A 15,111-nucleotide genomic window follows, 5' to 3' on the forward strand; every position below is an offset into this window, starting at 1 on the left:
CACAAGGAGGCCTCATGGCAGATACTGTGTTGCACTAGTGAAACTTACATGTGTGCTATGCATATAAATGTGAAAAAGTAGCTACAAGTTACACAGTAAAAGGTGGCAGTGACATTTAAACTGCAGTCAGGAAGAATACGGTGCTGATGAAGGTATAAATACATTACATAAACTGAACATGACAGAAAACCCAAAATATTTCTTAGCATGTATGAGGTGTTTCAAAAATACTTCAAAGACAGGTTCCTTAACCAAGACAAGCAAAAAAGTTCACATAAACATTTATCTAAAAACCCTCCGTTTCCAAACTATCAATAAAAGTTTATGTTGTGCAGCTTTCCAAGTATAACCCAACAACTTCACTCATTTATGTGCCCATTTGACTCATTGTATCCTACATGGTGTTGTTCTGCCACTGAGACTTCTTTACATTCATCAGTCTTTACTGTGTCCATTGTGTTCATGTACTACAGGTAGTAGGTTAACTGAAAGTGCTTCGAGGCTGTAGAGCTGTGTCAGATGGGATTTCCAGACTGAAGACAGCTGAGTCATCCAACCTTTGATGACTGTGCTGCGTATTGTCACATTGCCGAGATAGCACCACAGATTGTTGACTGAGGAAGACCACACACTGCTTTTATACCCAATCAAAAACAGCACATTCTAAAAGCTGTCACAGAAGAGCCAGGTATCAGTGCACGACAAGTGGCCCTGTCACGTGGTGTATCTCCAAGTTCAACATAAATGACAATTCATGAACTGTTTGTATATCTGTATCTTCTTCAATGTGTGCAGGGCCTTATGCCTGCTTGTCACCCAGCAGGGGAGAACTTCTGAAAAAGATTTGTTGCACAAACTGCAAATCCGTTGTTTGCTTCTTCAGTTTTGTTTACAGATGAGGCAATGTATGGAAGCGATGGAATAAAAAATTTCTACCACCAGCTCATAAGGGCAAATTGCAATCCTTGTGTTACAGTACAGGCTAGATTTCAGTGTCTGTTTAAGATTAATGTGGGGGTTGGAACTGTAGGTGATTGTCCAGCAGGACCACACATTATTCCAGCATGTATTACAGTTGCTGTCTACAGAGACTTTATTCAGAACATTCTCCAAGGTCTACTAGAAGATGTGCCCCTGCAAATACAAAGGAACACATGGTTTATGTATAACGGACCTTCAGCACATTTCAGCCTCTGTGTTCAAGATGCACTGGCTAGTATCTTCCATGATAGATGAATAGGTAGAGGAGGAACAGTTCCATGCTTTCCATGCTCTTCATGTTTCCCTGACCTCAACCCTTTGGATTATTATCTCCGAAGGCACCTTAAGCAATTTCTCTGTCCAGCAGACCACCCAGATGCAGAAACTCTTCATCAGCATGTCTTGGAGGGCAGTGGAAACATATGAAACTGTCGGGATTATTTGAAAGGGTGTGACAGTCTATGATTTGATGAGTGCATGCATGCTTAGAAGCACGAGGAGGAGATTTTGAACATTTATTATGTGTTTATTTGTTGATGAGCTCCAATTTTATTTAATCGTATGGCTAGGGCCCCATTGGGCAGACCGTTCGCTGGGTGCCAGTGTTTCAATTTGATGCCACTTGGGCAACCTGCAGTCGGTGAGGATGAAAGGATGATGATGATGTGCAGAGAAAATTCCCTGACTCAGCTGGGAATCAAACCCAAACCCAGAGGATTGACAATCCATTACACAGACCATTCAGCTAACGGGGGAGGGGGAGGGGGGACGTTGAGCTCCAATCACGTAAAGTGTAACCTTTCATTAAAAACTATCAAATGAACCATTTTTGGACATATGTTTGTACACGCTTTCTTCTTGTAACTATCAAATGAACCATTTTTGGACATATGTTTATGCACACTTTCTTCTTGTTTTGAAATAAGGAACCTGTCTCCAAAATCTGTAAAAGTATCTCTGAAACACATCAATATAAATTGATTGGTGTTGTATTTTTGATTGTAATGAAAAAGATTTTGTTTTGCCTAAGTTCAGAAATTATAACCACCACGGAATCATGAAGAAGCCATTTAAATTTACAGCAAGTTTGCATGTCACTAGTTTCAGCTTTTGCATCATTCTCTTGAATGCTTTTCAGGTAAGCATAATAATTTCATTTATCCATTTAGATATTTATGTATATTCATGGCAAAACAAGATTTTTTGGCAATTCAGTACAATGCTGTACATTTTAACTGATGTTTCAATTAACTCTACCTCTTGTTACCTGAGATAATTTAACCTGACCGATTAAAAAACTTAAAATTTATTTCTGTTTCCCTACACTTGCCATAGAGTAACTTACAAAATTAGTAACAATGTATTTTAGAAACAGATTTTTGAAAAATCCATTTTCCATGCAAAGAAAATGCTATGTGGGACAGAATTATGTTGCACAGCACCTAAGAAAATAAGTATATTCTGTACCTCCCTATAGCACAAAATTAATACTGAAATGTCTACGTGAATGAAATAAAATCAGTTGCTCTGAGCAATTACTGAATCATTTTATAAATGCAACTACCAAAATATGCCTTACATTCAGAACAATTGAAACTATTAAAAGCGAACCTTGAACTATTTTTTACATAGCACTCTTTCCTTATCTGGCTGCAAGAACTGGTGTTATGAAATGAATCATAATTATTGAAACTTCCTGGCAGATTAAAACTGTGTGCCTGACTGAGACTCGAACTCGGGACCTTTGCCTTTCGTGGGCAAGTGCTCTACCATCTGAGCTACCGAAGCACGACTCACGCCCGGTACTCACAGCTTTACTTCTGCCAGTACCTCGTCTCCTACCTTCCAAACTTTACAGAAGCTCTCCTGCGAACCATGCAGAACTAGCACTCCTGAAAGAAAGGATATTGCGGAGACATGGCTTAGCCACAGCCTGAGGGATGTTTCCAGAATGAGAATCATTCTGGAATCATAATTATTGTTTATCTTTAATCTTCACAAATCTTTTTAAAATTGAAGCTATGTTCAGCCATAGGTCAGTTTGAACACCACAGTGCTTTAGTAGGCACTGTCTTCCTCTGACCTATCCAGTCAGTTATAGTGGGATCCATTATTTAACAAGGAATCTGAATTGCATTCAGTTTGAGTTTTTGACACACAAAACACTCTGACAATGATAGAATTAATTCTAGCTGCCCATAAAATTTCATTAGAAAGGAATTTTGAATCATTTTAGGAGTAAAGATAACAAAAAATTTTAATGGTTGATTGCATCGTTAATTTTGGAGCAATGTGGCAAAGGTAAAAGTCCAACAAAATTATTTACACAAAAAGTATGTTCATACTGTCTTAATAAACAGTTGATGGAAGTAATCACATTAGAAATCAGTTGTCCAGTTGGATCTCCTGAGTTCTGCAGCCGTTCTCTGGCAACTCACCTTTATTCTCTGGCAGCTTCACTTAATCTTCTCCAATTCATTATAAATGTTGTAACAAAGGCAAGGAACTACAGAGTTACTTTACAGAAAAAGGGAAACCTGGCTTTTACAGATGTAATAATATTTTCTCACATACTGCAGTGTATCAAAGATAATTTTTTAATGGGAGAGGAGGAGTGAGGCTCTTCACTCATACAATATTCTGGGACAACTGAAAGCATGTCTCATCGTGGTGATTTAAAGTAAATTCCATTAATGTTATGCTTTTGACAAATAGTAAAGTAAATGATAGGTATTCATCGAGAGAAAAGAGCAATGTAAAAACAGGAAGTTGTTTACCAGGATTGAGGAGCAGCAGGAACTTGACACAAATGTAATCGCTGAGGTCAAATTTGAGGTCCTGCAGCTTGGCAGTGAGGTCATTGAAGTGATCGGCTAGAGTAGGCACACCCAGCAGGCCGAGGCAGAGTAGATCGAACTTCTGCCCGTTGGGCAGCGTCGTCTCGTCCGGCAGGTTATTGTGCATGCGTTGATGCATGTGGTCCAGCACCAGCATGTCTGACCAGCTGTGCTGCAGCAGCTTCATCTGGTCATCCACCTACAACAACGACAACAATAATAATAATAATGAGCTCATGGCATGCCCAGTAATCAGCTTTAATTTGTATGTTCCTCTTTTGGTGCAAGGCATCCAGATACAAAAGTGAACTCCTTCACCTAGTCTTGATGGTTGAACAGGAATTTATAAGTGGCCAAATGGATTCTCAAATATTTATAGTTATTTGGCGTCCAGGGGTTAACTTTTAAGCTGCTTTTAATTTAGGCTGTTCAGTGTCTTCCCTTTCCACAAAGTAACGACAGAGCGGCTGTTTTTGTCGTCTGCAGTATCATCTGAGGAAGAGCCCAATCCAGCCTCAGTAAGTCTATATTATTTATTCGAGCAAATTCAACTCATCGTAATTACCATTAAAAACAAAGGAGAGAAAGAATTATTAACTTAAACCACTGTTGCTGCAAATCTTGCAACGTCAATTGCTCTCAGAATTGCAAACCAATCTGTGCAATATGCAGGGCACAGCTGACAGAGACAGTGTTCTCCGCCCTCACTGTTGGCGGTACAGAAAAGGTAGTGTAATTTCTGTAGGCTACTCCTGGATCCTCCGACTCCAGATCGAAAGTAGCTGAGTGAGCTCCAATTCTGTTACTGCTCTATAAAATCGGCTGTTATATTATAACAGAAATGACAACGATATCTGTTTTTCGTAATTTATGAAACGTCCACAGCCTTACCTCTTCAGTATACATACGGACTACTCTTACAAGCAACAGCTTCTCATTTTATTCGTTATCGCTACTACCGCCTCCACCCGTTGATATTTTATCTATTCTCCTTATTAGAGATGCACATTGTTACTTCTGGCTGAAAATAGACATAAAGGCCGAAATGAACTGATTGTGGAAGACTTATAAGCAGTCTTTTTTCTAATTATTACCGTCGAATAAATAAAATAAGAAACTTCAGTTAATAACACCTTCCATTATCAACTTTCGTTTCTCCTTCAATCTTAGATTTAAATTACTTTTAATTATGATCTTAATTTCTCGCTTTGACAGTATATAACGTAACTTGCCGCATTATATAATAACTTTTAAGTTATTGGGTCTCGTTCCTACTCCTTCCCATTCGAGAACTCTGGAGTGAGCGACCAGGCTATCGTGTCTAATGAGAACATTTGAGCAACAGAGCGAGATGACACCTACTAGAACGAACGAAACTGGCAACAGCGTATTTCCGAAATATTACGCTCTATATACAACGATCGTCCTTTTCACCCAAGATCTTTTACGCCAGAGCTGCATCTGAGGAATAAATATTTGTGACAAAACGGGTGACATCGTCGAACAAACAAAACCTATTACCTTACTTCTTCAATTCCTGCATAACTTAGCTGGCGGGAGCTACTTTAACGTGTACTGCAAGCTCGACAATATGTGGGGATAAACGGAGCCAAATGAATTCGCAAACAGTAACATTCTGTGTATAGAACAGCATGAAAATGGACAGTCGGGGCCTTCGGAGTGACCATTTTAACAAGCCTCTCATCCGACCAACGGCTGAGTAAAGTCGGGACAGTCGGCTAGGGATTGTAGAGGTGGCGAAAATGTAACGACGACACGACCGTGAAAGGGGGCGCCGCTAGACAGTGGAAAACAAGGCAGTTAAACGTTACGTAACAAATAAGAGGTGCACACAGCGGCCCGGCGCTTGCGCAGAGCGCACCGAACGACGCTCCATGTGTACGCAGCTGACCCACGACACCTGTAGCGCGCGCTTCCTCGCAAGAAGCGGCTCCACAAACTCGACCGTGGCTACACCGCAATCCTCTAAACTACCGGGCACTGGCGGAAAATACTCTAGGCAACGTTAACCGTTCTAAATCGTGCAGGAGCAAAATTTATGGCTTGCTCTAGGCATGATACACTCATAATACTAAACGTAGACGACTTGTGCGTAAAATATAAATGCGAACTATATTACACCAGATATAAGATACATGAGGAAACACGGTTCTTGGATCGGACAGTTTGCATTGCAAACCCTTTACTGCGGCTACATCTACTACATTCGTCGCTTTAGTAAAAAAAGACCTCGAGGAAACACATACGTCAATTAACGCTATTACCCTCTACTTATGTAGTACCTTCATCAGTTCAAAGCTGAACGTTTAAACTCTATTCACGAGTGCTTGTGGAGCAGTACATATGTAACTTAGTCTCACACTGCTTTCGCAGTGCAGCGTGCATCTTGGAGAGTGAGATAGCAGTGATGAGCGCTTGTGAAATCTAGTATTACGCTAAGTTGTCTTCCTCTTGTTTTATTCGGATCATTATGGATACGAATGGAAGCGACGGACTAAAAGTTGGTGCAAGCGAACTTCTCTCGGATAGCAGTAAGTTTGTCGCTAACCATCAAGGCTCCAGCCGATGGTCTGATCTCCAACGGTGACACACGACCTTACTTCATGAGACAATGCAAAGTAGTCTGGTGTATAATTCATGACATCAGCGTGCAGTACAGCTTACTCACCTGTCCTATCAAACAGAGACGACGAAAATTTGTGCCACCTTCCGGATTCAAAGGAGCTACCTGCAGATGGAACTTGGTGCAGCAGCGGGGAACAGCGCTGCTGTCGGAAATCGTGCAACCCAAAGCTCTCCTTGTCAGCGACAGTTGCTAAAGAGGTGCCTAGCATCCCATCTGTTTATTACGGTGAAAAAAAAAAATAGCGCCATTATCAAATGCGTACTCAGTTTAGTTCGTTAAGAGACAAGAGCTGCACATAAAAACATTCGAATAACCTGTGTATCAAGAACGAAATCTTCATGACGCTAAAGCTGATTTGGATTTCTGTGGTACGGCGGTTGTCGTGTGTACTTCTTACAGCTGACAGACAATAAACGTTCACACTTCTTGGTCGTCTTGGACACTACCGTCACAGGATTTGCTATATGCCCGAATACTGGTCTCACGGTGTACATCAAAAGGCCCTTTAACAAGTACTTACAAACTGCGGAGGACCAAGCATACGTGACTTAAACTCGACATTTGTAGGGTAAGTGATCTATTAGTTGAAACCACCACCCAATACGTCACACAACTTTTATACAGTTGATTTCGCTACCTTTTCTAATTACTACTGTACAGAGCATTCTGTTCTCTAACGTATGAAGAAACAGTATTTTTAGTTCCAATTAAATAGAGCAAAAAACAATAAACGAGAAAATTTAAAAAAAAAACATCTTCATGATATTCTAAACGTCCAGTATCGATATTGATGAAATTATTTCTAATCCTCGAAGCACAACAACAAAAAATACTATAGTCGGTGAACAGATCATAGCAACGAAACAACATGAAAGAGATTGAACAAAATGTTACAAGAAACTTATGAGATATTTCATGGGCGCCTATATTTCAGTATTGCTTCGTTACGCTATTGCTGATGGAACAGGGTGACGGCGTTTGCCAGTAAAAAAGTTTACTACATGCGCAGCGATTCATCATGGAACGACGAAATCAAATCTCGTTGTGCGAAAGGCCGATGTCAGACTCCGTGCCATTTGGAATACACCACGAAGGAAACCGCTTACGAACATCTCGTCGAATCATTTGATAAGTGCTGAAAAACGCTGTGTAGCTTACCTAGATGAAGCAATGGAGAAGTGAGAGAGGTTTCAGGAAAGAGCTGCCTGATTCGGCATTCTGAATGAGCACGAGAACGTCAGAGAAACTTTCAACACATTACAGTGAGGGTCGCTACTAGACTGACGTTGTCAACCACGGAGAATATTCCTTTTAATTGTGGCATGGGCGGAGGCCCTCTACTCGGAGGTAAGCCGGTTCGGGTCCTGGTGGTGGATGAAATTTTCGCTGAGCGTACTTGGCCGGCAAGGAGAGGCGAGGCGGTGGCGTAAGGTCCCTGATCAACAGTCTTTGCGCCAATGTCCTGGACTAGGTTCCAAACCTCTCCGCAGTGTCTCATGAAGTGACGACACGCGACACGGTTGATGGTGATCCGTCCGTTGGATGTTAAGTTCGGCGGCCTCGTCTGTGCTATTCGAGAGGAGTACGCTATGTGCCCCGGCGCCGGGTTTTGCCGCCTCCCTTCTTCATCACCATACAGAACATACACAACACTACACTATACAAACATCCATTACACTCACCTACACTCTACAAATACTCGTTCGATATAACTATCACACATCCGCACGCAGACGGGCCAACGTGGGTCTGGGCGGCTGAACCCACCACTTAGGGTTTCCGAACCATTAGTGTTATACGACGACAACTACTTTTAATTGGTCATAAAGACTGAAGGAAAATATCGCTTCCTCTCAGTACTGTATGGTCAAGCCGATAGTCTTTCTTCCTCACCCCCACATAGGAAAGATTAGGAGCGGCAAAGATACTGAAAAAGTACAGCACACGATGACATGAGGAATACTGTGTAGCTGTATACAGAAAAGTGAATCGCGATAACGGAAAACGGAAATAATTACCTATCGCGTTTGCTCACCATCCCTAAATCGAGGATGGTCAAAACAACATGTTAATAAACTCACCGGCCAACAAGATAGTCACCCAAGTGCGCATGCACAGATGAATCGTTAAGTCTTTCCACCGATCAAGTTACGTGATCAACTGTGGACGCACTGCCTCTACATAGACATAATGTAGCAACTAACAGTGAGACAGTTATGTTTCAGGCAGACGTTGTATGTGAACATGGGTAAACGCAAGGACGTGACAGAGTGGCAAAAAGAGGCAATCGGTTTGGTCGTGCACATGACCATATGGTGTGTGAAGTTGCTGGATTTATTGGTGTTTCGTGACGGACTATTTAACGTGTCTACTACCAGTAGTGTAAAACACGTGATCTTTAAACACGGCGTCAGAACTGCTGGCGGAAAAAGATCCTAAGAGGGACCAGAGACGCGTTTCACGACTCGCGGATCAAAATCGCTTCCAAGCCGACATTGCTGCAGGCAGAGAATGAAGGTCCACCCCAACCTGTTGGCGAGAGAACATTGCGATGGGAACTGCATACAATGAACATTTGGAATCGGTCACCTGACAAAATGCCATTGCTCATACAGGTACATAATAACGACAACGGCGAAGTTCATCGGGCTGGAAGAATATGTGACTGGTCCTCTGAACACTTCCACAACGTATTACATCTCGACTGGCCTGTCTCGACTGACTTGAACCTCACGAAAAATCTGTGGGACATGTAGGAACACTGACAAGGGAACCTCCCCATCGCACCCTCCTCAGATTTAGTTATAAGTTAGCACAGTGGATAGGCCTTGAAAAACTGAACACAGATCAATCAAGAAAACAGGAAGAAGTTTTGTGGAACTACGAAAGATAAGCAAAATTTACTAACTGAGTAGTCCATGCGCAAGATAGGCAACATCAAGGCTGATGTGAGCTCAGGAGCGCCGTGGTCCCGTGGTTAGCGTAAGTGGTGCGGAACGAGAGGTCCTTGGTTCAAGTCTTCCCTCCAGTGAAAAGTTTAATTTTTTATTTTCAGTTTGTGTGTCAAACTCTTATGTTTTCATCACTATTTTGGGAGTAATTATCACATCCACAAGAAAACCGAAATCGGGTAAGGTAGAAGAATCTTTTTACCCATTCGCCAAGTGTACAAGTTAAGTGGGTCGACAACATATTCCTGTCATGTGACGCACATTCCGTCACCAGTGTCGTATAGAATATATCAGACGCGTTTTCCTGTGGAGGAATCGGTTGACCTTTGACCTTGCGATCAAATGTTTCCGGCTCCCATTAGAGAGGCACGTCCTTTCGTCTACTAATCGCACGGTTTACCGGTGCGCTCGCAAAACACAGACACTAAACTTATTACAGTGTACAGAGACGTCAATGAACGAACGGACAGATCGTAACTTTGCGAAAATAAAGAAATTAAACTTTTCACCGGAGGGAAGACTTAAACCAAGGACCTCTCGCTCCGCAGCTGCTCACGCTAACCACGGGACCACGGCGCTCCTTAGCTCACGTTAGACTTGATGTCGCCTATCTTACGCATGGACTACTCAGTTTGTATATTTTGCTTATTTTTTCATAGTTCTACACAACTTCTTCCTGTTTTCTCGAATTGATCTGTGTTCAGTTTTTCAAGGCCTATCCAGTGTGCCAACTTATATCTAAATCTGAGGGGGGTGCGATAAGGAGGTTCCCTTGTGAGTAAGACGCATACATCAGCATCCCCACGATTTGGTGGAATTGCGCGATCAAATCCTCAGCGAGTACTTTAACCTGCATGCGACGTACCTGCACAACCTTGTGGACTCACTTCCTAACGGAATCCGGGAGAGGTCACACGGTATTAGGGGTAACGAATTTTGTGTCCGGTGAGCTCACTAAGCAGTAGAGCAGCCAAAATTTGACTGGTCTTTGGACCAGTGTGTGTGTGTGTGTGTGTGTGTGTGTGTGTGTGTGAGGGGGGGGGGGGGGGCTACATGAAGGCGGAACAGGTCTTACAGTTGAATCTTGAATCCTGTGATAACTGTCACGCTTAGATGAGACATCCGGACTTGACGACTACAGAAACAACTAATGGCAGCTATTAGAATTCAGAAAGGATTATAAGAAAATATGATGGTCATATTTCCTCGCTCGATACATGAATGGAACAGAACACAACATAGCCAATGATGGTAAGAAGATCTGTCCAGTGGTTTGCACAGTGTGTATGCAGATGCTTAGAACAGGAGGATACTTCCGCCTGTTGCTCAGGCGTGACATCGAGTCCGTGGCTGAATGGAACCGCGACTGCTGGCGGGCGGCATGGACGCGGCGATACGCGCTGCGGGCCAGCTCCGCCGCCGCCGCCGCCGCCGCCTCCGCCGCCGCCACGCCGACTGCCGCGAGCGCTGCCGCTGCGCCGTGTGAAAGTTGCGCTGGCCTTGGAATTGACGCATTACGCCACGCTCGCTCCCCTCCAGGCCGCGTCGGCACCGCGAGGGAAAAGAAAAACCGGCGCTCATTACCGCTCTAAATATAGCGTGCAGCACGCGGTCGCCGGAGCCCGGTGCGTCTCCTCTCGAAGCCACGCGCCCTCCGTGCATCGTGCCACTCTGGACACGACTTTCTCCACGGGCGGACCAGCACTAAGGGCCACTCTGGTTCCCTCCAACGCTGCTGACGGGTACTGCCAACTCCGCTCACCCCTCAGTTACGTTACTTGTTCTACTCCGCCGTTACTTAAAACTATTTCACGGCTTATGCATTTTTTGATTCCGTAACTACAAAGCATATAAAGACCGAACGTTGACGAGTGCTCTGGGAGTCAAAGACTAACTCGCCCTCGCGCAGAAATACGTCAACATCGCTGATGCTAGATATCTACATTTAGTATTTTGCGAAAGACCTCATTTTGTAACATTATTTGTCGCCGTCGCCTTACATACTACAGTGACTTGGCATCTACCTGTCCGCCTTCACAAAGTTTATAAACTAATAGGTGCAGAGTTCTCGTGGCAGATATTTCCCCCTATAATGCATTTATTATTTTGAAAATGGTACCATCATCGTCCCAATGGTGTAAAACCATTTAGTACAGCATCATTTCTAATGTTGTTCGGAACAATGTGTTGGATCCGAAATGTCAAACATAAAAGGCAAAATCTACCGTTTTTCCGAATCCTGCTAACACAGGGAGTCTTGAAACGTTGTCTATGACATTTATTTTGAAAACAGTGACGAGCCATAATGTGAAGATTCTTGTATCCTGAGTAGCGTTTAGTGTACTTTCCTCGAAACAAGTACTGAGAAGAATTGCAGAAGAGCGGTGGATGCTGTTGACAGAAAAGATTAGAAAGCTACAGTGGGCTACACTGGATAGGGCATAATTTGAAACGAGGTCGTCTTGTAGTAGAGGAATTGAAGATTTAATTGGAGAAGACGGGAAAGGGCAGAAGAAGAAACCAGTTTCTCGATGACGTCAGTAGATCACAAGGAGGGTACCAAAGAATGAAGAGGAAAGCAGAGGACCGAGAAGCATGGAGGTCTATGAGGTCTAAATCTGCCGCAAAGCAGACAACCAAATGATGAAGATAGACACTTGACGCTTGGAAGAAACATTATCTCCTTAAATTTATCCGATATGCGGTGACGCCGGACAAAACTATCAGTTGTGGTATATGCGTGTTGTGAAGTAGCTTTTTCTGGGAATGAAGTTTCTTGCGCCGAAATCCATGAATAAAATAATCTCACTCTACTTGTCTTGTAATACTTAAGCAAGATGACCGAAAAAATTTTATCTTTCATTTCTTTCTTGCACTGGTCATATACCTGTTTCTGATACATTACCTTATTGTAATCATTCGTGTTTTTCCTGAGGCTTACATTCTTTACGCGCCTATTCGGTCTTCAAGGAAATTGCTCCTGGAGCCCTTGGTATCTTTTAATAGAGGTTCAAGTCTATGAGTCGGAAACTTAATGCCTGCACGTATTTACAGTGATAATGTACGAGAGGTGTCATTATCCCAGCGCCTTCGTCACTACCGTCAGATGTGAAACACCTTATTTTGCAATAAATTCATTTTTTTACAGGTACGTCTGTTAATTCAAGAGCCGTTCCCCAGCAACAGAGGGACAGGTACTTCATATTACGTAACAGGTCGACTTTAATTAGACAAAATGTAGCAACTCATGTGGTATCGACTCAACAAGTGGGCAAGAGCCGTTGCGAGATTCAAATCTACATTTTCAACCAGTGCCCGCGTATGCTCGTTTTTGTTTATAGGTGGGGGACCCCAGACGCAACAAATTATCGATTGGATTCATATCGAGCGAATGTTGGCAATTATTATTTGAGAGTCTCCTAAATGCTCCTGATTTGCGCATTCGCTGACATATGGGCAGGTACTGTATCCTGCATGGATAGATCTTCGTTCACCGCAAACATACTGCATCAATAGATCAACAAGGCCTCTATGCAGCCTTTCACTGCAACTAATCAACCAATTTATGTGGGAAGGTAGGAGATCCAATCCCATGATACAATAAAACACTGTATGCACAAACTCCCTCGGCGCCTCCTTGACTGTTATGTCCTTACCGTGGTCAGTCATAAACCCAAGTCCAGCCATCTGCACACAAAAGCCGGCGTCGCCACTTATCCGAAGAATCAAAAATTTTCAGCTACTTTATGACGCAGTCAACAACTTCAAAAGCCTAAAACGAATCACAGGGGAATAGCGGCTTTCCTTCTACTTTCACCGCCACCACTCATTCGATATAAGCTGCCCAGTCAATTTCATTATTTGTATACGACCAACTCAAAAACACTTGCGCATTCACGAACTGATCGCAAATGTACATACGAAAGAAAAATGCATGACTTAACGTATGCAATTTTTTTTCCATACGGCAAGTACCCAATGTGGAATTCACACGACCGGCCCGAAGAAATAGTATTTTACTTATGAGGCATATACAGTAAAGCAGAAGAATTAGTTGGCGTTTTGGAAATATACAGGGTACAAAATTTAGTACACAGAGCTGCCACCACTGGCAGGTGGGCATCGAGTCGACTGAGCTTGGATGACATGTACGGGTAGATCATTCCATTCTGCCTCAGCTCTTAGGGAGGGCAGATCAAACGTGGCAGCTGGCGAGTGTTGGCGTGGCAATCTCTCGATGTCCTCAATGGATAGCAGAACTGAAGAACGTGCTATCCAGGGCAACAATCCTACACTCTCGTCTCGGAGTAGGTCCGGACGGCACAGGCAACATGAGGTCCGTTTCGTCTTATTGAAACATAACGTCACGGAGCCGTCGAAGATACGGCACAGTCACTGCCCTAAACACGTCAGAAATGCAACGCCTGCAGTCCAGAAGCGAACCGAAAATGAATGTGTTGTGTACACAGTGGCACTCCATACACGACTCCAGATGTTGAACCACTATGACGACAACGTATGCAGTTTGGCAACGTTCGTTCTCCTCGTAGCCGCTGCTGGCGGGTCTCTGTGCTGCCACTTCAATGTCGACGACAACGATGATCGCTATGCTGACAGTCTGTGGTGCTCCGGGCGCCGTAGCGCTATCCGTGTGTATGGGCGTCCTGTGGCAAAACAAGCTCATTTTATGACTCAGCGTACACGAGAAGTTGTAAGATCTCGCACGGCCTAGCGAAGAAATGTGTGTCCTCTCGGGCGCTAGTAACGTGGGGCGGTTGAAATCTCCGTGCAGTTTTACAGGGCCCTTCTGGACCCACCCATTACACATTTACGTGGTAGTCGTGGGATTCTGACCAACTAGAGTAGCAATATCGCGGAGAGTTAAACCAGTTTCGACAAGGCACGATCCTAGTGCTGTCGATTCCGATACGAGGGGGGGAAGAGATTCAGCACGATCGTCCCACAAACAAACAATATTAAAATACGATATCTGAATCAGGAAGGTGCTGCGTAATCTTCCCTCATACACGACACGTACATGTGCGATACTCTTACCCACTTTGTGCGGTTGCGCCGTAATGCTTAACAACTTTAAAATCAAAGCACGTAGTACAGTTCGTGCCAATCTGAAGTTTGTTGCATGCTGCGTTCATGCAGCTGCAATTTCAATGCAAACTGGAGGTCCAGTTCGAAAACTCTTGCGTATACTGCAGCATGCTCCAACAGACTAAATGAGGCGGGGGGCGAATAATCGTAACCAGAAGTGTGGATAGCCTGCTGCCAGCAATACGCGGCATGCTGCGGAGGGGCGCGGCACGAGAACAGCTGAGGCGCGGCGCGGCGCTGATTAAAGGCGAGCGCCAGGGCGGGCGGGCGGCGCGCCGGTCGATACGGCGAGCCTCCGCCGCGCCGCCCACCTTTGCGGCGCCTCCTGCGGGCCAGGCCCAAGGCCGCGCGCCGTGGCCGCGCGCTGGTCGCCCTGGCGACGCCGCCGCCGCCGCGGGTCGATATGGCGCGCGCCGCCCCCGCTTTCCCGTCGCCCGGCGGCCGGCGGCACGCTGCCAGTGACCTTGCCCAACACTCTCGTCCACAGCTGCTGCCGCCGCCGCACGTGCCGCCGCCTCTACGACTCGCGCTCACACGATCACCACGCGCGCTCCTACCGTTTAGCGCGTCTTCCCCTCGACACAGTAAT

General features: G+C 44.4%; 1 protein-coding gene across 1 annotated transcript in view; it reads right to left on the reverse strand.

Annotated features, from left to right (window-relative positions):
• Positions 1 to 15,111, reverse strand: part of LOC126187405 (nuclear hormone receptor FTZ-F1) — a 219,090-nt gene that overhangs the window by 11,785 nt on the left and 192,194 nt on the right. Inside the window, exon 5 of the mRNA XM_049928474.1 lies at positions 3,759 to 4,017. Coding sequence (XP_049784431.1) covers positions 3,759 to 4,017 — 259 coding nt within the window. The remainder of the gene's footprint in view (positions 1 to 3,758; positions 4,018 to 15,111) is intronic.

This window comes from Schistocerca cancellata, chromosome 1 (assembly GCF_023864275.1).
Source record: "Schistocerca cancellata isolate TAMUIC-IGC-003103 chromosome 1, iqSchCanc2.1, whole genome shotgun sequence".
Taxonomy (NCBI): domain Eukaryota; kingdom Metazoa; phylum Arthropoda; class Insecta; order Orthoptera; family Acrididae; genus Schistocerca; species Schistocerca cancellata.